This window comes from Phycodurus eques, chromosome 9, assembly GCF_024500275.1.
Source record: "Phycodurus eques isolate BA_2022a chromosome 9, UOR_Pequ_1.1, whole genome shotgun sequence".
In the NCBI taxonomy this organism is placed as follows: domain Eukaryota; kingdom Metazoa; phylum Chordata; class Actinopteri; order Syngnathiformes; family Syngnathidae; genus Phycodurus; species Phycodurus eques.
In genome coordinates, this window is record NC_084533.1 from 20255662 (window position 1) to 20280363 (window position 24702).

The window sequence follows — 24702 nt, forward strand, 5'->3', positions numbered from 1 at the left end:
GTGAAGGGAGAATTACAGAGATCAGTGAGGTCTTTTGTGTCTGGAGGTGAACTTGGAACAACGCACACACACAAACACAACTTGAAACAACACACAGACACACACAAACACTACACGCACACAACTATGATAACCCTGAGATATTTTGAAGTCCAAAAATGTGTTGCATCATATAGATCATAACTTGAGTTTGCACCATTTTTATGTAGTTGAACCAACCTGCTAGTAATTTCAAGTAAATTATATATATATAGCAAGAAAGTTTGCTGTGTCTCCTAGCACAGTGTCGAGAGCATAGAGGAGATACCAGGAGACAAGCCAGTACATCAGGAGACGTGGAGGGGGCCGTAAGAGGGCAACAACCCAGCAGCAGGAACGCTACTTGCTCCTTTGGGCCAAGGAGGAACAGGAGCAGCACTGCCAGAGCCCTGCAAAATTACCTCCTTGCGACTAATGTGCAAGTTTCTGCTCAAACTGTCTGAAACAGACTCCATGAGGGTGGTATGAGGGCCCGACGTCCACAAGTGGAGCCTGTGCTTACAGCCCAACACTGTGCAGGCCGATTGGCATTTGCCAGAAAACACCAAGATTGGTAGATTCGCCATTGGCACCCTGTGCTCTCTACGGATGAGAGCAATTTCACACTGACCATGTGTGACAGGCATGACAGAGTCTGGAGACGCTGTGGAGAACTTTCTGCTGCCTGCAACATCCTCCAGCGTGACGGGTTTGGGGGTGGGTCAGTAATGGTGTGAGGGGGCATTTCTATGGAGGGCCTCACAGCCCTCCATGTGCTAGCCAGAGGTACCCTGACTGCCATTAGGTATCGGGATGAGATCCTCAGACCCATTGTGAGACCAAATTATGTTGCAGTAGGCCTTGGGTTCCTTCTGATGAATGACAATGCTAGGCCTCATGAAGCTGGAGTGTGTTAGCGGTTACCTGCATGATAAAAGTATAGATGCTATGGACTAGCCTGGGCATTCTCCAAACCTAAATCCAATAGTGCGCATCCTGGACATCATGTCGTATGTTGCACCACAGGATGTCCAGGAGCTGACTGATGCTTTAATCCAGATCTGGGACGAGAACCCTTGGGAGAACCTCAACTTCATCAGGTACATGGCCAGGGGTTGTAGGAGGTGATACAGGCACGTGGAGGCCACACACACTACTGAGCTTCATTTTGACTTGTCTTGAGGAATTTCCACTGAAGTTGGATCAGCCAGGGATCTGATTTTCCACTTTTATTTTGAGTATGATTCCAAATCCAGACCTTCATGTGACACTGATTTTAATTCACATTGATAATTTTAATGTTAATTTGTTCTCAATGCATTCTACTTTTTAACGAATAAAGATTTGGACTGGAATATTTCATTCATTGAGACCTAGGTCTCACCCACCTGGGCAGTATCTCCTTCAAGCTCAGGTCTTCAACCAGAGGCCTGGGCGCTTGAGTGTTCTGAGCAGGATCTTAGCTGTTCCCAGTATTGCGCTCTTCTGGACTAAGATGCCGGATGTTGTTCCTGGTATCTGCTGGAGCCATCCTCCCAGCTTGCGGGTTATTGACCGCAGTGCCCCGATCACTACAGGCAGCACTATTGCCTTCATCATCCACATTTTCTCTAGTTCTTCCTTCAGTCCTTGGTAGTTCTACAGATTTTTGTGTTCCTTTTTCTGGCTGTTACGATCACTTAGAATTGCTACGTCCATCACAACCACTGTCTTCTGTTGTTTATCCAGCAGCCCTATGTCAGACTGGTTGGTCACCATAGGTTTGTCAGTCTGGATATGGAAGTCCCACAGGATGTTAGCCTGGTTGTTCTAACCAGATTTGGTGGTGTCTGCCATCTTGATTGTGGGATCTCCAGTCCATATTTGGTACAGATGTTCCGGTACACTATATCTGCTACCTGGTTATACCGCTCCGTGTGGGTACATGTATAAATTTGAAAGTTTTTTTTATTAATACCTGCTCACTGTATAAAAAATATGCCTTAACAGAATGACATGACATTGGGCGGGCTACACCCTGTATGAAAGTGAGTGTGACTTGTTGTATTCATTTATCTTATTTAACTTTGAGTCATCCACAGTAGATAAGGTAATTGAGAATATTCTCCTTTGCAGTGGCGACCTGGAACATAATGTTCGATATATAGACTATTTGTGCCCTGCTATTGACTGCCAAACAGTCCAGGCTGTACCCCATCTCTTGCCTGAAGTCAGCTGGGATAGGCTCCAGCCCACCTGTAACCCTAATGAAGACAAGCAGTATCAAAAGAGGGATAAATTACAGTGTAACGTCAGTTATTTTCTGAGATTTATCAGGGCAACCTGAGTTTCATCAATGTCATTAGCTCTTGATTTTTGTTGTCCCTTTAGAAACTCCACATATTGCATGAAGGTGTCTATGTCCATGACTGTGGAGGAGAGTGATGAAGGGAAATGCTTCAGCAGCAACATCCGCTATCTAGAGAAAGCCGAGATTACCCACAGCAAAATGATCACATGTCGTGATATAGATGATTATTTGGCTCCATACAAACAACCTCAAATGACCTGGTACAAGGTATGTCACACGAGCACGAGATGAGAGGAACTTATCCTTTATTTTGCTGTTTGATCAGTCCGATGTCTGCCCTCTTAGGAGTGCGAGCAGGTTGAATGGAGAAGCTCAATTATCGTCAACAACACACACATCTGGATCCCTGAGGTGGAGGAGGAAGATGGGGGGAATTACACCTGTGAGTTGCAGTATGGATCCAGACTGGTGCGCAGGACAACACAGCTCAAAGTCACAGGTAGGACACAGTGCATTCATGGATAGACTGGTTAGGGTTAGGGTTCGGATAGGCAGATGGATGGAAGTACATTTAAAAAAATGCCTTTAGATGTGAAGAGTTTAAAGCTATTCTATTCTATTATTTTGGAATAATCAGGGTGATATTCACACAAATGTCAGGAAAATGTGTTTTGTCAGTCTGCAATCAACTGTTAAAACTATTGTTTTATTCAGCTCTCTATAGCTGCAGCATCCATTATTGGACAAATGCACACACTTAGTAATGCATCATCATGACTTAAAGCAATTTGAAAGTTTCCATCTTCCATCTTCAAACTTCCATCTTTTACAGTACATTGCTGGCTCAATTTTCGTACTTGTATTTAGTACCTTCGTCACATTCTTGGATGAAACATACATTGTTTCAAGCTTCATTGCCTTTTGACTTAAGTCTGAGTTGGCAGTAACATCTAACTTCCATCTGCAGTTTAGTGTTTAGTCTAAGTGTGTCTGTGAAGGGATAAGGATTGCAGTGCCTGCGATTGAGTCCACGTCTGCTCAACTCTTCTTTTGGCGTGTGCAATTCGAATGTGTTGCCTTTGAGCAATGAAAGCATGCTGATATATTATTTGGCACAAGCTTGAAATTGAACCCTGCCTTTGCTCTACAGACAACGTGACAGTGTAGTGGAACTTCAAGTTTCTGCTTTAAATATTGTAAAAAATTTGGACATCAATTTGCCAATGCATGACAACATATGTCAATTGTTTCCCGATGCAGGTGGTTGCCAGTTGTCATGTAGCTGACTGCGTGGAATAATCAGCACAATTAAGTAATGTTTAGTACTGTTATCATACACTGAACAAAAATGTAAACGCAACACTTTTGTTTTTGCTCCCATTTTTCGTGGATGGACTTCGTGCTGGACTCCAAGATCTAAAACGTTTTTCTACATACACAAAAGGCCATTTCCCTCAAATATTCTTCACAAATCTGTCTCTTTCTCCTTTGTCGAGATAATCCATCCCACTTCACATGTGTCGCATATCAAGATGCTGTTTAGACAGCATGATTATTGGACAGGTGTGCCATAGGCTGGCCACAATAAAAACTCTGAAATGTGTAGTTTTGCTTTATTGTAGGGGTCTGGGGTGTCAGAAAACCAGTCAGTATTTGGTGTGACCACCATTTGCCTCACGCAGTGCAACACATCTCCTTCGCATAGAGTTGATCAGGTTGTTGATTGTGGCCTGTGGAATGTTGGTCCATTTCTCTTCAATGGCTGCGCGAAGTTGCTGGATATTGCCAGGAACTGGAACACGCTGTCGTATACGCCGAGCCAGAGTATCCCAAACATGGTCAATGGGTGAAATGTCCAGGGAGTATGCTGGCCATTCAAGAACTGGGATGTTTTCAGCTTCCAGGAATTGTGTACAGATCCTTTTGTGTATGTACTAAATGTTTTAGAACGTTGAGGTCAGCTCACAAAAAATGGGAGCAAAAAACAAAAGTGTCGCGTTTATATTTTTGTGAAGTGTATTTATTTTGGAAAGTTTTGTAATTTCAGTTTTTTTCTTCTGTTTCCATCAATTTGAAAGAACTCTCAGGCACATATTTTGCAAACAAATGTCTGATTTGGCTTTTCTGTGATGTGTTTTTTATTTGAGTCACATCTATTTGTGCTGTTTGTCAAGGTGCAGTGAGTGAAGATGTAGGCTGCTGCATTAGCTTCTTTGCGGTAGCTTCTAGCTAGCTGGCTAGCCACTGACTGGGTTGCTAACATTTTTTTTCACTTGTGATTAAAAGGTACAGTTTTTGTGCATTTTCAATTACATTATTCTGTGTTTGGTTTCATTCTTGTGTGAGTTAATACTAAATACTTTCATTCCCATATGACAGGTGTACGTATGACTGCATACATGCACAGTTGTGCTCATAAGTTTACATACCCTGGCAGGATTTGTGAAATTATTATTATTTTTTTTTAACATGACTGATCAACCACTATCATTAATTTCTTTATGGTTATGTTTTGTCTAATGATAATGCTTTTCTGAAATGCTTGACCGTTTAATTTAATCCCAATAAAATAAAATGTGTTTCGCCTGGTCCTTCATGTTTTCTTTAAAGAATTGTACCCATCTTACAAATTCTGCCTGGGTAATCAAACATATGAGCACAACTGTGTGTTTTCTCATTTACTAAATAAAAGTAGGGCTGTGAATTTCAAAATAAGAGCAAGTAAACAAAAAAAAGGATTGTGTTCAAATAAAGTGTTTAACTTCAGAATAATTATTTGAAAAAAACTAACAAAATACAGTTAATACTTCGTTTTAATCATATGGGTAGATGCAAAATCATCCATTGTAAAAATGCATTATACATACGTTTAAGCGTTTTCCAGGTTTTTTTAGGTCAACTTCGGGGGTGCGTATTATACATGGGTGCGCATTATACATGAGAAATTACAGTAAATTTAAGAGAGAGATTAATATTATAAAATAATAAAAATAAATTTGTTAAAAATCTCAGTTTTAGGTGTGAATTTGAGTGTGAATGGTTGTTTGTTTATATGTGCCCTGCGATTGGATGGTGACCAGTTCAGGGTGTACCCCGCCTCTCGCCCAAAGGTAGCTGGGATAGGCTCCAGCACGCCGTGACCCTCGTGAGCATAAGTGGAACGGAAGATGAATGAATGAATGAATGTCAGTTTTTGTACAGCATATATGCATTTCTCCATTTGGAGCACAAACTGAGAAGGAAATAACACCGGTATGTATAGAGACAATCAATAAAATAAAACTTGGTAAAATAAAATCAATCGTTAAAAAAAAAAGGTAAATAGTAAAAAAAAAAAATTATAATCATATATATAATATCATAAGATAAATAAATGAATCCACAAACTGATAAATTTCTCTTATACTTTATCGTTGCATTGAGCACAAACTGTGAAAGAATCTGACAACTGCATATACGTTGTATAAAAGTGAGTGTGGTGATCCCAACTACATCTGGTCAAAATTTCCCAAACTCACACACCAGCTCGGGCTTTTTCCCTGCCAGAGAGGTGACATTCCACGTGCCTAGCGCTAGCTTCCGCAGATGGTGAGCCCATGGGACGGGACCCACGTTGCATCTGCGGGCTGTGTCCGGCCAGGCCCCACAGCCGCTCGCCTTGGAGCCGCACCTCCAGGCCCCGCTTCTGAGGGGGGCCCCATTGACCCACGTCTGGGTGAGAGAAACAAGTTCCAAATGTGTTTTTCATCATTGGGGGTCTTTGAGTCGTACTTTGTGTGGTCCCTCACCTAGGATCTGTTTGCCATGGATGACCCTGCCAGGGGAATAAAGCCCCAAACAATTCACTTAGCTGGTTAGGGTTAGGTCACAAAAATATTCAGGGATGTGTTTATCTTTGTGTGTATGTGTGTATGTGTGTGTGTGTGTTTGTCGGTGTGTGATTTAAAGTTCGCTTCAGAAATGTTGACCATATCCTGGTCCATCAGAATTCTAAAGACACATTTTACTCATTCCTTCTGTCTTGCATTCCGTCACCAGGGATTTCATCTTGATACTCTCCGACGATGTTTTACTTGAATGAATCAGCCTCTTAAGACATCTGCCCTTGTGTAGCAAGACTAAACATCTTTATCCTTGATCCTCTCACTGGTTGTGCGTCTTTTAGCAACAGCTTTTAATCACTGCGCTTTCAACATTAAAAAGAAAGATTGAAGAAAAGACAAGCCTGTGGATCAGCTGGCGGCTATGATGTTGATTTCTGCAAACACTTCAGTTGGAATGGTGTGCTGGAATTAGTTCCAAAGTTGTGCAACCAGAAAATGTTCAGTAGGATTTACCCCTGAATTGCTTTATCCACATTCAGCTTTTAATTAACAGACGTGCCTCAAGGAATTGGGCTAATCTCTGTGTTGCAAAGTGTATATGCAGTAGACCTATGTTGATTTCAACAAAATGGCTGATTCTAAAAAATACACAACATGGAATTTCAAAGGGTTGGACTTTGTAAGCCAGCTCAGTATTATTGTAGTTATGTAAAACTGGAAATAGAATTTAAAAAATTCCTATTTTTGTCACTGGGATTGTGACTCGAAAGCCATTCAACAAGCATGTTTTTGGTGTTATGGTCTGTTTTGTTTATCACAAGGTTTGACTTTGGGGTGATTGTACTACTCTTCTCACTCCTCAACCTGATTTCTGATTTGGGATGGCTGAGTTGCAAGGTAATTGGTGATTTGCCCAGTTTGTTGAGATTTGGATCGGAACCCGATCAAGGGACTTGATACCCTTTCTGTAGTGGGGTAGCGTTACTACAGTTGTACAGATGATAAGCCACGCCAACAAAATGCCTGGCTCATTGTTGTCCTGATCAGTATATACATTTTGTATCATACAACTGGAGAGATCAGGTTCGAAGCACAGAAGCGTTTGCATCTATTGATTTGAGCGAAAGACAGAGAGGGGATTACAGCAGTGCAAAAATGTTTTAAAACCTCATTGGAATATATTCAGCCTAATGCTACAATACCAAAACACCGGCACACACACTAAGACTTTCTTTTCCAGATCATTCTGTCCGCATGTTACCATCTCATAGTTCCTTATTTATCCCTTGATTGCCAACATTTTTCTTCCCTTTGTCTTCTTTTTTCATTGATACTCCTCCACCCTTTTCTTCTTCTCTCTGCCTTCTGTTTCCCGTCTTTCACCTTTGTCATTCTTCCTGTGACTTCATTTCTCTCACACTTTTTCATTTGACATGTTCTCAATTGGACACGGCATGTAATGAGTGTGTGTGTGTGTGTGTGTGTGTGTGTGTTTGCGTGCACACTCGGCTTGTGACCTAGTTAGAGACTCACCTCCTAATTCATTGTGAAATTGTCTCTGTTCTCCAAAGGATCGCAAATAAGATTACTACTCTGCTACCTCTCTCTCTCTCTCTCTCTCTCTCTCTCTCTCTCTCTCTCTCTCTCTCTCTCTCTCTCTCTCTCTCTCTCACTCTCTCGCTCTTTCTGTCTCTAACTCAAGCAGGAGAGGGCAAGAGACAAACAACACCAATAACAGAATATGATGTCGTTGTTTTGGGATATTTGTGGTAATATATATTTAAAGGTAAAGAGGTCCGGGGTTATTCACGCTAACATTTTAAAGATGCATGAAAGCCCATTTTAGCATTCGTTGTCAGAGGTTGCATCCCAAGTCACAGTTATTCAGTTCAGTGTCCAGCTGTATTCTTAAAAATTGTTTCCTGACCTGACAGCAATGACAGATTTTCTGAATAGTTGTCAAATATGTTTTTTGGGTGTGTTTGATTAAATAAAATACATTGAAATTAAATTGCTGTTGAATAAGGAGTTTCCCAAGAACACATTTAATTGTTTACGAAATACAACTCAATTTTATTCATCCGTCAATGCATTATTTTTTATAGTGCTTGTCCTCATTAGGGCCGCAGGTGAGCTGGCGCCTATCCCATCTGACTTTGGGCGAAAGGCGAGGTACACCTTGGACTGGCCAGCCACTGGCAGTGCACAAATAGACAAACGAGCATTTGCACTCACATTCACAGTTATGGACAACTTAGATTCTTCAAATAACCTAAGATCCATGTTTCTGGAATGTGGGAGAAAGCCTGAGTACCCACAGAAAACCCATGCAAGCCAAGCCATGCAAACTCTACATAGTAAGGCCAAGAATAGAGTTCTGAAGCTAAGACAGGCGAGGCAGAAATGCAAATTCCTGTGCTGCCTGTCACTTTTGTGTTTAAAGTAACACAAAAAGGTAAGACAATGTTTTTTGGAGGGTTTTGTTCTTCTTTTTTAATTTGCCTCACATCGGGTGAACATTGAGTACAGTTAAAGTTATTGTCACTCATGTATGTGACTCATTCCGAGAAAGGTTAGCTTCTTGTGGCGGGGGGGAACAACAATAAATTTGTCACATCTCTTTGATGATAAATGTGATACATGTTTTGGAAATGATCAACAAAATATCCTTCATGTTAACCCCATAATTCTAAAAACTTTCTGATCCGATAGGATGAATGCATGTTGCTTTTGGTTACCTCCATAAACACATTTTCAAATTTACTGAAAGTAAAAAACATAATAGAAATTTAAAATTACATTTAAAGAGAACAATACAGTACCTGATTTCATCTCAGGGGTGATAAACAGGTGACAAAGGAGTATCCTATTTTTCTTATATGGATAAGTTAGTGTCTTTATGAATACTGAGTTGAGGCCATTTTTTCAAGTTTTTACTACTTGAAACATGATTTAACAAAATTCAGTCACTGGTCTGGAAAACAGAAATGTCAAAAGGTTCATTATGTACGCATTCACGCAGATTAATTTGTCCATTGATGTTGAAGACACAAACACTTTTTTTTCCCCACCTTCTGAGCAAACACACGCACGGACGCAGACACGCACGCACAAACACACACGCATACACATAAAACTGAGAAATCCCAGAGGTCAAGTTAATTGCATTCGGCACTTTTCTTGTACGGACACTTCTGTCTCTCACACATCGATACCTCTGCAAAGAAGCAAAGTACAAAAGAACAATAATACCGCAAAAACAAGTTTGAGGGAATAAAATTGGAGCAATTATGCAAATGCTTGCACGGTTTGCTACACTAGACTAAATAACATGCTGTTGGCCTCAGTTGAACCTTAACAAACTTTGTGTTGATATGTGTCTTCAACAATGTTACTTCACTTTTTGTTTGTGTCTTTTAGAAGCAAAACAACATGTACAGAATAATTGATCAAGCAGACGGAACGTTAGTGCTAATTTCATGTAGTCAGGAAAACTTTTTAAATGCGTTGCTGGAAAATGGATTCTGCATTAAATGTTGAAAAAATGATCACATAACAATGCTACCATAGAAACTGGAGGAATAATTCATAATTTTTAAGTTTATTTTTATTGTAAATGCTACAATAGAGAGCTGTGTGATATAACAATTTATGTTGTATCCATCCAGCCATCTTCTTCCGCTTATTCACGGTTGGGTCGTGGATGGCGGTAGCAACTTAAGCAGGGAAGCCCAGACTTCCCCCACTTCGTCTAGATCTTCCCAGGGAATCCCAAGATGTTCCCAGGCCAGCTGAGAGACTGTATGTCGAGGTCAACCCAACTATATTGGTCCCCACACTGCTCTCTATGCACTAGAGGCTGACACGGGAGTGGATGTTGACTCCCGCTCCCTCCCACTGAGGTTGATCCCACTCCTTCCCATCTCAAGTGATTGTTAAAAAAAATAATAATAATTAAAAAAAATAAAAATCCCACCCAATCCCAAATTAAAAAAAATAAATAAAAAATCCCACTCCCACAGTGATTGATCCCAATCCCGAGCCACAATTTTACAGAATCCCACTCGCGGGACCCACGGGACCTGAGCCGAGGCCACAAGGAGCGTTGAAAGTGTGGATGGTCAATGTGTCTATGCTTGAGCCGAGTGGTCCACCACTAAGAGTTATCACAGAGTCAGTTGGCTCAAACTGGCCTTCGGACGCTCGTGTTGGACCGGCAGGGGGGTTTCTGATGTGGGCGATATGGGCAGCTGCTCAAGGGGGACATTCTCAGGGGGAGGGCACTTTATGGCTTCCACCCCACCCCCGTTGTCTATCACCCCATTTTGGGAACGTCACACAGGGCGCATGGTTTTGGGACAGTAATTTTTCCAACGGCAATGGTCACAATGTGTGTGGTGAGAGAAATAAGATGAAGAGAGGAGATGAAATGTGACATAGGACATTAAACTGGATTTAATTAAGCCTATTTGCCTTGATAATCACCCATTCCATTAACTACTCCTTTACCACACTTACCACTCAAACATCACACACACACACAAACAGATGCACATACACGCAAACACACACACGCAAACACACACACACTTCCTATTGTCTGGGACCATGGTGTGAAACATTAGGTTAGACAAGAATGTGAATAATGAGCCAACAATTATAGACAATTACAAATATCCTCATTGCCTTTTTCTTCTTTTTTTCAAATCTGATTTAGTCACTCCTTCCCTCTCTCAGTCATCTTATTAACTTTTTAAACACAGACCACATGAAGAATGGAAGAACCATTGTGTACATAAATATTAACTTAGAGTTAGTTGTGTGGTGACAACCTGCCACTGCTTTCATTTATGGAATCCTTTATGTATGTGCTTCAAAAAACATTCATGACATATGCTCTTTTAATAGTAGCGTGTGTTACAATATAGAGGAATAAGTGCAAGAAAACATTGGTTTTATAAGCATTGGGGAAACACGAGAGTATACTAATACTAAAGATATATCTAAGAGACTCTCCCTTCACAGACAGAAATTGGAATTCTAGCCACATGCACATTTTCACTCTCAATTACTGTAAATAACCAAATAACACAAATTGCTGAGCTAATATTTGTTCAATGGGCCATGAGATGATTTATTAATGGAATGTGTGCAACTGAACATTTGTTGACTGAATGCCAGCACGGTGAAAATAATCCAGAGCAGACAAGAGGTAGGCAACTTTAGATTTAAAAAAATAATAATAATAAACATTTATTTCCAAATGTTCATACCTTGATAATGCTTTAAAATGTTTAATTGTTTAAAAAAAATATCTGGACTGTTGAGATGCAAATGTGTAATTGAAGAATTTTAAAGGGAGACTAAAAACAATCTGCAATTTAGAATACTTTGATGGCTTTCAGATTGTCCTCGTAGTCGAGACCAAAGTCAAAATCAAAAGCTAGTTCATTGGTAGATCACCAGTGCATGAAGTTTTCGGCACCTTCTGAGCCTAATTTCACCCTTATTCAGATGAGCACTTCATTGTGATTTTTCTGTGAAGGTGGCTTGGAAAGTGGTTCCTGATCTCAAAACATGGGTCGTAAATTTCACTGATGTACCACTCGCTAAGAAGAAGAGAGCAGTCTCATATGGACGTGGTGTCAAAGTTCTTAGCCACTGTTCAGCTGCGTGCTCTCCCAGTGTTTTTCCACTGAGCCCACCACTGCTCCATTCTGCCAGTCAGTCACTCCCACCTTATTCGTCATTCTGCTCGTCTGGGCTTCGTAAGTGCACCAGATCAGCAGACAAGCCGATATTTTAAGCCTCACACAGGTGGGGCCTCATTGCCAGACTGTTCTTCACACTTTCATGCAAAACTCTCCAGCAAGTGCCCTTTCAATTGATCTCCGGTTGCCAACCTTGCCACTGGCTTTCCTGCCTCATTGTTCTCCTAGTAGCCACCTCAGCTTTCTGAGTTCTGCCTTAGCACTTCCTGATTTCTGTCTGCCTTTCCCCTTAGCTGTTCAGTGTTCTGCTGTAACGACATCGCAGTGTGAGTTTCCCTGTCTTGCTCCCTCTGGATTCCTGATCATATAGACCCTTACCTGTCCAGTTCCCCCAACCCTTCCAAAATGTGCAGCTACTCACCTGGTTGTCTCTGGACCTGTCGAAGTTGATATTATGAACAACTATTCCTGTGGTCTGGTGTACTGCATTTGGGTTGTACCCACACCCATTACAGTACGATCTAGGGAGTCATGGACCCAGCACACACCTCATCGCCAAAGACCCTCTTCGAGAGGATTAGCACAAAGTGGTGATGGCTGCTACCGAAGCAAGACAGTAGCCAAACACCAGATGTCAACAGCGTTAGAAACCCAGATGCAGCAGGTAGCGGGGATCTTGAGATTTCTGGTCCCTTTCTGATGAACTACTCCGTGTTGTTCCACCTGCAACCCCACACGGGGTAGAGTGGGAAGAATCGCCTCTGGGGAACCCCCAAGTGGGAGAGATGGACTCCCTCTCAGTCATTCGCCAAGGAGTTCTGTGAAGGTTTTGCCATGGGGACTTTCGGCTCAAATGCAGCATGGGGCTGGATGAGCATTTGTCAGGGAGACCAGACGGTGGCAGATTTTGCCATGGACTTCCACACCAAGGCCCATCAGAGTGACTGGAATTCATTGGCCGTCTGTGGCGCTTTTCTGCACCGTCTGGCTAAATCAAGTATGAACTGGCTGGCTACCGAAGTGGATCTGCTCATAAGGCTCAGAGACGGCAGAAGAAGCAGGTTATGACGGGTCGTCGACCGCCAACCCGCACTCGGAAGCCCTCTTTTGCCACCACTTCCACCATCTCTGCAGGTTCAAGCAGAGACTTTTTATCTCAACCTTGAATTAAACTGCATAGTTACTACACCATTAAGTTTAGTATTTAATTATATTCATAATCTATTCATTGTCTTCCTGTATTGTATCTCTCTCTTCCTCCCTCTCCGCCTCTGTGGAGTTTATTTAGCAGCCTATTGCATGATTCAGATTACATTGTTTGAATAGGCTTTGTGCCATTTTTTGATCCAGATCCTCACCCATATGAATCATTCACCCGAAATACAAAGCTGGAGAAAATATCCAAATCATTTTCTACCTATTCCATCATTATCCATCAGCCAAAAACTGTAATGGAATGAAAATGTTAAGGTAAAGATCTGTTATCTCATGATGACTGAACTATGGCTTTTGGACAATGCAACACCGTTATTACATTTAGTCATACATTTAGTGCATCGGTCGAATGTTTAGCACATCCGCCTCACAGTTCTGAGGTTGTGGGTTCGAATCCAGGCTCCAGCCTTCCTGTGTGGCGTTTGTTTGTTCTTCATGTGCTTGCGTGAGTTTTATCCAGGAACTTGAGTTTCCTCCCAAATTCCAAAAACATGCATGTTAGGTTAATTGAGAACTCAAAATTGTCCTCAGGTGTGATTGTGAGTGTGAATGGTGGTTTGTCTATATGTAACCTGTGATTGGCTGGCACCCAGTGCAGCGTGTACTGCCACATCTCTTCCAAAATCAACTGGGATGGGCTCCAGCACACTCATGACCCGAGTGAGGATAAGCGGTATAGAAGATGGATAGATGGATGAATTCCTTGTGTCCATGTCTCATGTATCAGACTAAAATGGAACATATAGCAATATTGTTCCAAGTCCAGCAAAGAAATTTCGAAAGGAGGCAAAATAGTGTGTATACATTCATGCGTGCACATTTTTTGCTCCAGCTGCTCTCCTCCACATGTTGTTTTCCATCAGTGTGTCACACACTGAGGATGAGAAATTCCGACACCCTTTCAATTAACTGCCCGCTTGATCAACGCGAATTTGTTCTGACTTTGACGAGTGGTACAACAAACACAGCAGAGGCAGGAGCAGAAAATAGTGAAATATTGACTTGACAGACCATTGTAAATAGTGTGTAATGGTTATTGATGGACATGGGCATAACACGTCTTTACTGTGTTTAGTCATTCGAATAAAAATTTAAAATGGTGTACCAAAACAATCATGATGTTTTCCATTATGAAACTCTATTGTCTACTTATGAGCTGCGGCGAAGAATGATAGAAGAGTAATAATAATGATTTCAGATACAGTTAATATGATTAATTCCAAGCCTGAATGGTTCATCCCAAAGTCCAAAATACATAGACTATGTTTTCTGCAGTTGTGAAAATGTTACAATGAGCAAATTTTGAAATTTGCCATTTCCCAGCTATTAGAAAGAGACGTCACTGGGAGCTAAATTTCATCATTTGAGCAAAGAGCAACTGAATACATCAGTTGAATTTGAAATGAAGCTTGAACTTTTGACCTATCACAGACTGTAAGACTCAATAGTCATCAAGTCGAATATTTATACCAGCGATGGTTCACATTTAACTGATGCGTATCTGTGACCTGGTTGCAGCCAGTCTCATCTCTCTGGGATAAAATTCTGGACAAATGGGGCAAAAATTGTCACCATCATCTTTTTTTGGTCTTTTCTAGAATCGGTAGTGCTTCTTGCCATCTTCTTGTATTTTTGAAAGTTTTCATGTAAAGACTGAGCCATGGACAATACAATTTTTCCACACTGTCCTGCAAAAACAAGTAAAATTGCTGTAATAAGCATGCCTGGCCAGTTGGTGATGTACGTTATTTAGCCTCCAAAACAATACTTTATGTAAACAACAAAAACTGGTCTGTTTTATATTTTAACTCAGAGTAGTATTGTGTAAGTATACCTCCGAATCTATGCTCTGAATTACATAATGAGGTGCAAACTTATAGGTTTAATTGGGCCAAGAATTGGGTTTAAATGTAACCAATAACCACAACTTCTTATTGCATTTTAGAAAAATAAATGGTATTATTGACAATTAAGTACAAAAAGTTTAGATTACAATAATGAGGACTAAATGCTATGTTTAACTGCATCTTTAACAGTCAAAAAATATAAAGGTGTTGTGGTGAAAAATATGACCACAGACATGACTGGACCAAGCAGTGAGCGTTGTTGGAACTCAAATGTCGTAAATACAGTAGAAACAGTATTTATAAAAAAAATATTTTTTTAGCACAACTTACATCAATTTAGATAATTTACACCAGAGTAAACCCAGTACCTTTGTCAATGAATGTGATTAACTACAGAAAATTTGGTTTTCTCTTAATTTGGATGTCATATGGTAAGATGAGTTGGCTCTTCTCCACATATGGTGCGCAGAATCATTCCACCCATTTCATTCAATAAGTGTTTTATTTTTTTATTTATTCATCTTTACCCCTTGGAGAGCACATTTTGCAAATTGGGGGCTCCCTAAAAAATGTTGCTAGGATTTTTTTTTAATGCAGGTCATAAACAAATCATTGAGAAAAAACACAAGGGCAATATATCCAAAAACTAACTTTGTAAGAGTAATCGCAAAGTTACAAGTAGGGAGCCCATTATTGGATACATCCATCCATCCATTTTCATCACCGCTTATCCTCACTAGGGCGCCTATCCCAGCTATCTTCGGGTAAGAGGCGGGGTACACCCTGAACCGGTCGCCAGCCAATCGCAGGGCACATAGACACACACGATCATTCGCGCTCACATTCATACCTATGGGCAATTTAGAGTTTCCAATTAACCTACCATGCATGTTTTTGGGATGTGGGAGGAAACCGGAGTGCCCGGAGAAAACCCACACAGGCACGGGGAGAACATGCAAACTCCACACAGGTGGGGCCGGGATTTGAACCCTGGTCCCCAGAACTGTGAGGCAAATGTGCTAACCAGTCGCCCAACATGCCGGCTTATTGGATACAAATATCCCAAATCTCTCTGGATACTGAGGATAGTCTTCTAATCGAGTGGTAGGAAGACAAGGCCTCAGGGGGAGATAGAAGCGAGCCAGTGAAAATATAAATGATTTTTTGATTTAATTTTTTTTTCCTCAACGAAACAATTTGAGGGTTCCTCACAATCTCCAACATGTATGTTTTGCTTTTGGAGAATCTTCAACTGGAAACGAGACAGTCTCTATAGAACTGCTGCTCACGGAGCGAAGTGACGGAAAGCAACTGAACTGTCACGCAATGTGCATGGTTGGGCAACTACTTATCATGAGCAACCGACCACTGGCAACTAGTTTTACTACGATTCAAAACTTGAATCGCAGGTGAACGGCGTCGCAATGTCACAGACAATCAAAAGTTCCGTACTGTATCGCATGATCTTTCACAATAGAAATGAGATTTTCAGGTACGAAATGAGATCCAGCCGGCCACTGCTTAGCTCCATTAAATGTAGAGTATATATTGTGTTTTACAATAATACGTAACTACTGTGGGTACGGAAAGTATTCAGACCCTCTTAATTTTTCCCTCTTTTTTTATGTTGCAGACATTTGCTAAAATCATTTAAATTCATATTTTTCCTCATTATTGTACACCGAGCAAGCCATAGTGACAGAAAAAATACGGAATTGTTGAATTTTTTGCAGATTTATTAAAAAAGAAAAACTTAAATATCACACAGCCATAAGTATTCAGACCCTTTGCTCAGTATTTAGTAGAAGCCCCCTTTTGAGCTAATACAGCCATGAGTCTTTTTGGGAATGATGTAACAAGTTTTTCACACCTGGATTTAGGGATCCTCTGCCATTCCTCCTTGCAAATCCTCTCCAGTTCTGTCAGGTTGGATGGTGAACGTTGGTGGACAGCCATTTTCAGGTCTCTCCAGAGATGCTCAATTGGGTTTAAGTCAGGGCTCTGGCTGGGCGATTCAAGAACAGTCACGGAGTTGTTCTGAAGCCACTTCTTTGTTATTTTAGCTGTGTGCTTAGGGTCATTATCTTTTTTGAAGGTGAACTTTCGGCCCAGTCTGAGTTTCTGAGCACTCTGGAGAAGGTTTTCGTCCAGGATATCCCTGTACTTGGTTTCATTCATCTTTTCTTCAATTGCAACCAGTCTCCCTGTCCCTGCAGCTGAAAAACACCCCCACAGCATGAGGCTGCCACAACCATGCTTCACTGTTGGGACTGTATTGGACAGGTGAAGAGCAGTGCCTGGATTTCTCCACACATGCCATTTGGAATTAAGGCCAACAATTTCTATCTTGGTCTCATCAGACCAGATAATCTTATTTCTCACCATCTTGGAGTCCTTCAGGTGTTTTTTTTTTTTTTTTTTTTTAAAGCAAACTCCATGCAGGCTTTCACTGTGTCATGCACTGAGGAGAGGCTTGCGTCGTGCCACTCTGCCATAAAGCCCCGACTGGTGGAGGGCTGAGGTGATGGTTGACTTTCTAGAAGTTTCTCCCATCTCCCGACTGCATCTCTGGAGCTCAGCCACAGTGATTATCGAGGCCACTGTGCTCTTAGGAACCTTAAATGCAGCGGAATTTCTTTTGATAACCTTGGCCAGATCTGTGCGTTGCCAAAATTCTGTCTCTGAGCTCTTCAGGTAGTTCCTTTGACCTTATGATTCTCATTTGCTCTGATGTGCACTGTGAGCTGTAAGGGCATATATAGACAGGTGTGTGGGTTTCCTAATAAAGTCCAATCCGTATAATCAAACACCGCTGGACTCCAATGAAGGTGTAGAACCATCTCAAGGATGAGCAGAAGAAATGGACAGCCCTAGTTAAATATATGTCACAGCAAAGTGTCTGAATAATTATGGCTGTTTGATATTTCAGTTTTTGGTTTTTAATAAATCTGCAAAAATTTCAACAATTGCGGGTTTTTTTCTGTCAATATGGGGTGCTGTGTGTAAATTAATGAGGGAAAAATGAACTTAAATCATTTTAGCAAATGGCTGTACTATAACAAAGAGTGAAAAATTTAAGGGGGTCTGAATACTTTCCATACCCACTGTATATTTATAATTTCATACCTACCTCTGGCTAAAAAGTGACAGGCGGCGAATCTCTGTTGCCGAAATTCGCAAGTGCAGTCAATAAATGGGCCCATCATTGCTAATAGCCACTCAAATATCTACTCTTCCTCCTTTATTCTCGCCCACGTCCTCTCTTCTTACTATTATATTACAGCTACAGCAGCCAGGGCATTCCACTTCTTCCATGACAATCGTGCCATTTTGTTAGTGCTTAATACAAAATTCAATGCTGAGCATCAAAAGAGTTTTTTCCAGATAAGACCACCATGGATCGTAGATTTTCCGTTGAAGCGCAGTGTCGATAAATGTGAGGCAGGGAGAGGCCCAATGTAATGGTTGTGCGATTGTTCAGTAGAGTCCTGATGGGTCGTGTGGCGTGCTGTGCGATGGTCCTTAAAATTCATATGCATGATTAATTTTGAACTCTTTGTCTCGTGAAATTTAGAAAAATAAACGGAAAACATTCCAACTAAAAACTTGTGCAGGGTCAAAATTACCTGCCTGTTAATAATCAGGAAAATATGGCTTCTGAATTGACTCATTCACAGTATTTAATGAACAGTTGTGAAAGTAATTTGTGGACTGCAATACATTACAAATGTTTGACCAGCGGGAGAAAAACAAATTGAGCCAATTGAAATACGATTTGTATGGCATTTTTCATAAAATACCACATGGTCACGTACCCATTTTATTATATATTTTAATTCAATTTGTAAACACACAGCGGTTGAAATGTATTATATGTTACATGAGAGAGTTGTGTAAAATGTAATTGCAGACAAATGCGGCCACCGCCAAAAACATTTCCGTATTTCTGCAAGCACATACTGTACATCTGTACGCACACACAGTTTGTAGTTTGGCCTTTCAGAATGTCATCTATGTTTAAGACCACATGATTTAAAAAAAAAAAAAAAAAAAAAAAAAAAAGTATTAATACATAACATTAATAAGTGTCATCGTAAAAGAGCCTGTAGAGCCTCTGGCTTAGTTGTAATAGAGTGAGAATGAGGAAACAGCCTACAAAGGTTATGTTCAGTCAGTAAAGGCTGTCGAGGAAGTGTTCTCATAATTATTCTACCATCTTAATTTTAACACTTAGAGCTATATATCAACCAGAATATTCATAATGGCAGCATCATTGTAGAGTGGTTACCATTGTAGCCTCACAGCAAGAAGGTTCTGGTTGGGTATTGAGTTTAAATCTCAGTCCAGGCCTAGGAGGTATGTAGGGTTGGGATAAGGGATTAAAAATTTATTTAATCCCAGTATATTTGGCCCACCAAATCACAGTAATTTAAAATGACAAAATATAACCTTGATTTGTGTCATTCAGTTCCTTTATTTGGCGCAAAGTATATTCATTCATTCATTCATTCATTCATTTTCCGAACCGCTTATCCTCACTCGGATTGCGGGCGTGCTGGAGCTTATCCTAGCTATCTTCGGGCGGGAGGCGGGTTACACCCTGAACTGGTCGCCAGCAAATTGCAGGACACATATAGACAAACAACCATGCGCACTCGCATTCACACCTACGGGCAATGTAGAGTCTTCAATCAACCCGATGTGCGAGGAAACAGGAGTACCCGGAGAAACCCCGCACAGGCATGGGGAGAACATGCAAACTCCACACAGGGGGGGCCGGGATTTGAACCCCGGTCCTCAGAACTGTGAGGCGGATGTGCTAACCAGTCGCTCACCGTGCCGCCACGAAGTATGTTTGTATTTTAAATTTTTATTTATATTATTAAAACCTTTGCTGCAAATGAATATATATAGGCCACAGGTTCCATCTTCATGGCCATGTTGACAGGCTAGGAATAAAAATAAATACTGATCTTGTTCAAGCAAAATAGGCTAAAGAGGGTAAAATGCTTTATCCAAAATAAGAATTCCTGTCACGCTATACCAAATGTTTTATTTGTCTTTTCTCCATTGCATTTCTCTCATGTTAATGTCTTCATGTCTCTTTTCACTCTTGGCTCTCTCCTCCCCCCCAGAGCCTTTGTGTCTGCAACTGTCTTATTCCCTTGTATTATGCTCCACCTTCTTACCAATTGTCATTGCGCTGCTAGTATGAATGTTGGACAGATTTTATGTAGAATGTTTTGCTCTGGGTTATTTGACTAAATAAGAAGGTTGTGTATTCGCCTCTATGTGTCGCCTCAGGTGACTTTCAACTACAGGATGCGAGAGGAAAAATACAAATGCCCCAAGCTTTTTCCAATTATATGTCTTGCCCAGCTGCAGCCGTGTGTGAGGAAAGCAAAGCAGAAAAAAAAACTTTACCATCTGTCTAAAGCGTGTCCATACAGAGGATATTTCATGATGCATTTCTGATCGAAATTCATACACATCTGTATCACCATCATGATGCCCACTCATCTCTCACATGTTTTAGAATGCATTCACACTTCAGGTCTATCTAATTTCAAGTGACTCATTACCCACATAGTCAAAATGCACATAAACAACTGATGCTGATACAGACACAAACATGACAACAACAAACAACACCAAAGTTGTTAAACATCACATACTGTATTGGAAATGAATTATCGAGGTTTTACTGAGTTGTGAAACCATAAAGTCATTTTGCTTTGCAGTTTTTGCTGTTGGCCAAGAGACTCTGGAAAGTCACCATTTTTATGTTTTTACCTTATTGCCCTCTTTGTTAATAACACAAATATAAATTTAGTGTGCCTAAATGGAGTCTTGTCTATATAGCTCCTTTGTACTTAATAGCATTCAAAGCCTTTTACAAAGTTGCCATATCGACATTTGCATTCACATACTTATGATTAAGGTTATCAAGAGCAATTAAGCGTTCAGTAGCTTGCTCAAGGACACTTCAGCCCATCTCTGAGGGAAATAAGTGTTCAATCTGTAACCTTGTTGTTACAACGTAACCCTTAAGTACCAATTAGGGTTCAGTGAGAGGTTCTGGTATAGCTCTACTCCAGTCACTTGTCACTGACACCACAAAATCACATTTCCTCCTAACCCTTTACTAAAAGAAAATAAATATACACGTTTTAATCACTGCATTTAGGGAGAGAAACTGAAAATAAACAGGATAGAGTCCGCAGACATATCACTTACCTTATATTCAAAATGTCAATTTAGGGATTTCATCATCTATGGTCTATATCATCATCAAAAGCTTCAGTAAGCGGCAAGGCCAAAAACCGCCATTGTAAGCCTGTGACCTTCGATCTCTCTTGCGGCTCTGCATTAAAAACTAGCATCATTGTGGAAAGGATATTGCCACGTGGGCTCAGGAACACTTCTGAAAACCATTGTCAAATTTTTTTGGGAAACCTGGGGCAAAGTGGAAAACAACCATCCAGATTGTTGTCAGTGCAAAGTTCAAAAGCCAGCATCTGTGATGGTATAGGGGTGTGTTACAGCCCATGGTTTGGGTAATTTGCACATCTGTGAAGGCACAATTAATGCTGAATGGTACATACAGGTCTCTGACTCATTTATGTGTTTCTTAAAATCTAAAGTAAAGAAAAAAAAATATTATTTTTTTTTGTGATGTCCCTCAGTGTTTTTTCTGTTCCTGTGAATGTATCAGTAACCAAAATGATATCATCATATGGCCTTCACTTAGCCTTGAGGTCCAGTCAGTGATACAAAGTAATGGCTGAAGTCAGTGGACAGTGTGTTAAGCTTGCTCCTTTTTGACATCGCTACAGTGCCTTGGGTTTGTCACCTATACCATAATGTGTTTTGTTCCACACTACTGGTGAGTGATAGATCTACTGACTGCTTGACACCCCATGTATTTGAAAGACCATTCAACATTGGATCTGTGTATACAGACAAAACTATTGGGGCAGCGCAAAACACACACACACACAAAGATTAAAATCCAGAATATGGAATTCATTGATGAGAATGTGGTTTGATGTATTCATTTATCAATTAAAATGATACAATCTCAATTTAATATTTTACACTGAGGTTTTCTTTCTCATTTTCTGTTTAATATACAGTCAGCCTGGTCCTCCTTTGAGCAATGTTAAGTAATATTGGAAAGGGCCTTGAGGGCGAACACAATTAATTTTGCAACTCTAATTTCCCAACACACCCGAGCGAAGTAAAAAAAAAAAATAATAATCTATTAACACAGATCGGTAATGACACACACACACACAGACACACACACACTAATGCCTGCATATGAGGCCATTATCACAGAGATACATTCATGAAATATTCATGTTTATAAAATACTTTTTGTAGGTGCAGTTATACACTGCGATTCATAGTCATGCTTTCATAAATGCACACAACCTGTTTAAAAATCACATTTATTAAAAACACAACCATAGATACACACATTTATTGACAGTATGGTTTGGAATGGTGAGTTAATTACATTTTTAACCTAATTCAATCTCCACCAATGGAAAAATTAAGCACAGCTTTGTGTGTGTTTGTGTGTGTGTGTGTGTGTGTGCGTTTGTGTGTGTATGTGTATTGGATCTCAGCATTTTTAATGTTTTAACGTGTATTTTGCTTGATTTGCTGAACTGAACTGGATCGTTTAGTTAAATTACTCATGAACAGCAAATATTAAGCTAATTGAAAGGAATCCATATTCAATGTTTCTGAAAGCTGTTGAAGAAAACGCAAATCACTGATATTGTTGAGGAATATGAAAATTGTGAAAAAGGCAGTTTTGGTAATCGCCAAACCACTTACTCACCCATGCAGTTTATCATTAAAAACTGGAAAATTTCCAAATAAAGTGAAAACTCCCCAAAAATATATTCCGATTTACCACAAAGGTTCTCTCTTCATGGCCATGTTGATACTATCCATGTCTTCAAAACAGGTCCCCTTTATGACTCCCTTGAGTTTGCAAAAGAGGAAAAAAAAAAAAAAATTCACACATAGCCAGTACGAGTGATTAAAACTCATTCACTGCCAGCCTTCTCAGTTAACATGGATATTTTACTTATAAAGCCGTCAATGGCAGTTAATGTGTTAAGCAGGTTATTCCAGCACAGTGATGTTCTTCTTGGCCAGGAACTGTCGGATGCTTAGGAAATCGTGAGCAGGGGCATTGTCATGGTGAACCAACCAGGAGTTGTCCTGCCACAACTCGTGCCTTTTGTTGCACACTGAACAAAGAAAACACCTTTGTATTTCATTGTTTATGTGCTGGTTGATCATCTGGCCCACATTGAAGGAAAAAAAGTCAGAGTTTGTAGTTTGGGTTTTAAAATACATGTTGACCGACAACAGTCCTGGAACCTCTTTGACATACCTCGTGGGATACTGTACCCATATGTTAAAAGTGTTGCAGAGAAATGCAGCAGGTACCAAGAGCAGTTTGGACTTTAGGTTGATTATCTATTTAGGATAAAGATTTGACCATCAAAACCTAATATTTTAAAATGTATCCTGGTTACAAAAGAGGGGGGGGGGAAACAACCACTAATACAATGCTCCACATTTAACTATTGGTTAAAAAATGTTTTTTTAAATTATGATACTTTGGACCATCATGTTTATAACAAGGTTTTGCACTCTATGTAGTGCTGATTGCTGCCTACACCCTGGAACATTCAACGAGAGGACCGCAAGCGTCAAATTAAATCAACTCAACTTTCTTTATGGAGCACTTTAAAAAACAAATGCAGCTGAAACAAATTGTTGTACATGAATGAAATCGAACATGAAACAATTAAACATAAAATTGAGGCAGAGTCCTCAGGAGCCGGAGGTCCATCCCAAGATGAGAAACTCAAGATACAAAGCAGGCATCAATGGGATCCAGGAAATGCCAGGGCACAACAAAGTGAGGGATAAATCCAGGTCGCGTCTCGAGAAGCTGCCACGGCTCTGTGGAAAACAAGAGACCTCACTCCCTGTTTACCACATTGCTCAGTTTGTCCATTTTGTTTGCGAGTGACTTTACGTTCCCTGTAATGATCAACGGAAAGAAGGCCTTAAATCTCCAGTGCTTCTCGATCAGTGTTGGGAAGATGACTTTGAAAATGTAGTTGGTTACAATTACAAGTTACCCTGTTGATAATGGAATAGTAGTGTATCTATTTCAATTACTTTCTCAAAGTAATATAGCTATTTACATTTCATTACATTTTGTTGACTTTTCTTTATTTTGAATGAATGCATCAGGACCCTTGGCTGTCGCCTTTAAAAAAAAAAAAGTGGATTAAAACTATAGATCAGTATTGTGGAATTAACTACATTTGTTCTTTAAACAAATAATAAATCGGTCACAAAACATGATGAAATGTAAGTAAATTTTTAAAATAGTGTTTATTACATTATATGTGGACTGGATGTGGAAAACCATCATACCATATCATGTTGACCTAATGACAAATGTACAAAATTTTGACAATATGACTTCATATGATCCCGGATAAGTGAATGTCAAAAATTATAAAGATGAAACTGTTCAAAAGGCAATATTTTTTTATTTGTTCAAAACTGTAACTATGAATCTAACCTTTTCAAAATCTCAGAAAAACTAATAGATTGCATCACTTGGTGGCGCTTCAAGGTCATATTTGGAAAGAAATGCCATGTTTGAGATGACTGTAGAATAGCACATGACCACAGAGAGCCAATCACAAGCGACGGCCTTAGAAGAAGGAAGTGATGTAAAAAAAAATTAA

The 24702-nt window shown here is 40.2% G+C and overlaps 1 protein-coding gene across 1 annotated transcript in view; it reads left to right on the plus strand.

Annotated features, from left to right (window-relative positions):
* The window catches only part of il1rapl2 (interleukin 1 receptor accessory protein-like 2), a 100682-nt gene that overhangs the window by 13545 nt on the left and 62435 nt on the right, over positions 1 to 24702 (plus strand). Inside the window, exons 3-4 of the mRNA XM_061686594.1 lie at positions 2389 to 2575; positions 2654 to 2807. Of these exons, the coding sequence (XP_061542578.1) occupies positions 2389 to 2575; positions 2654 to 2807 (341 nt within the window). The remainder of the gene's footprint in view (positions 1 to 2388; positions 2576 to 2653; positions 2808 to 24702) is intronic.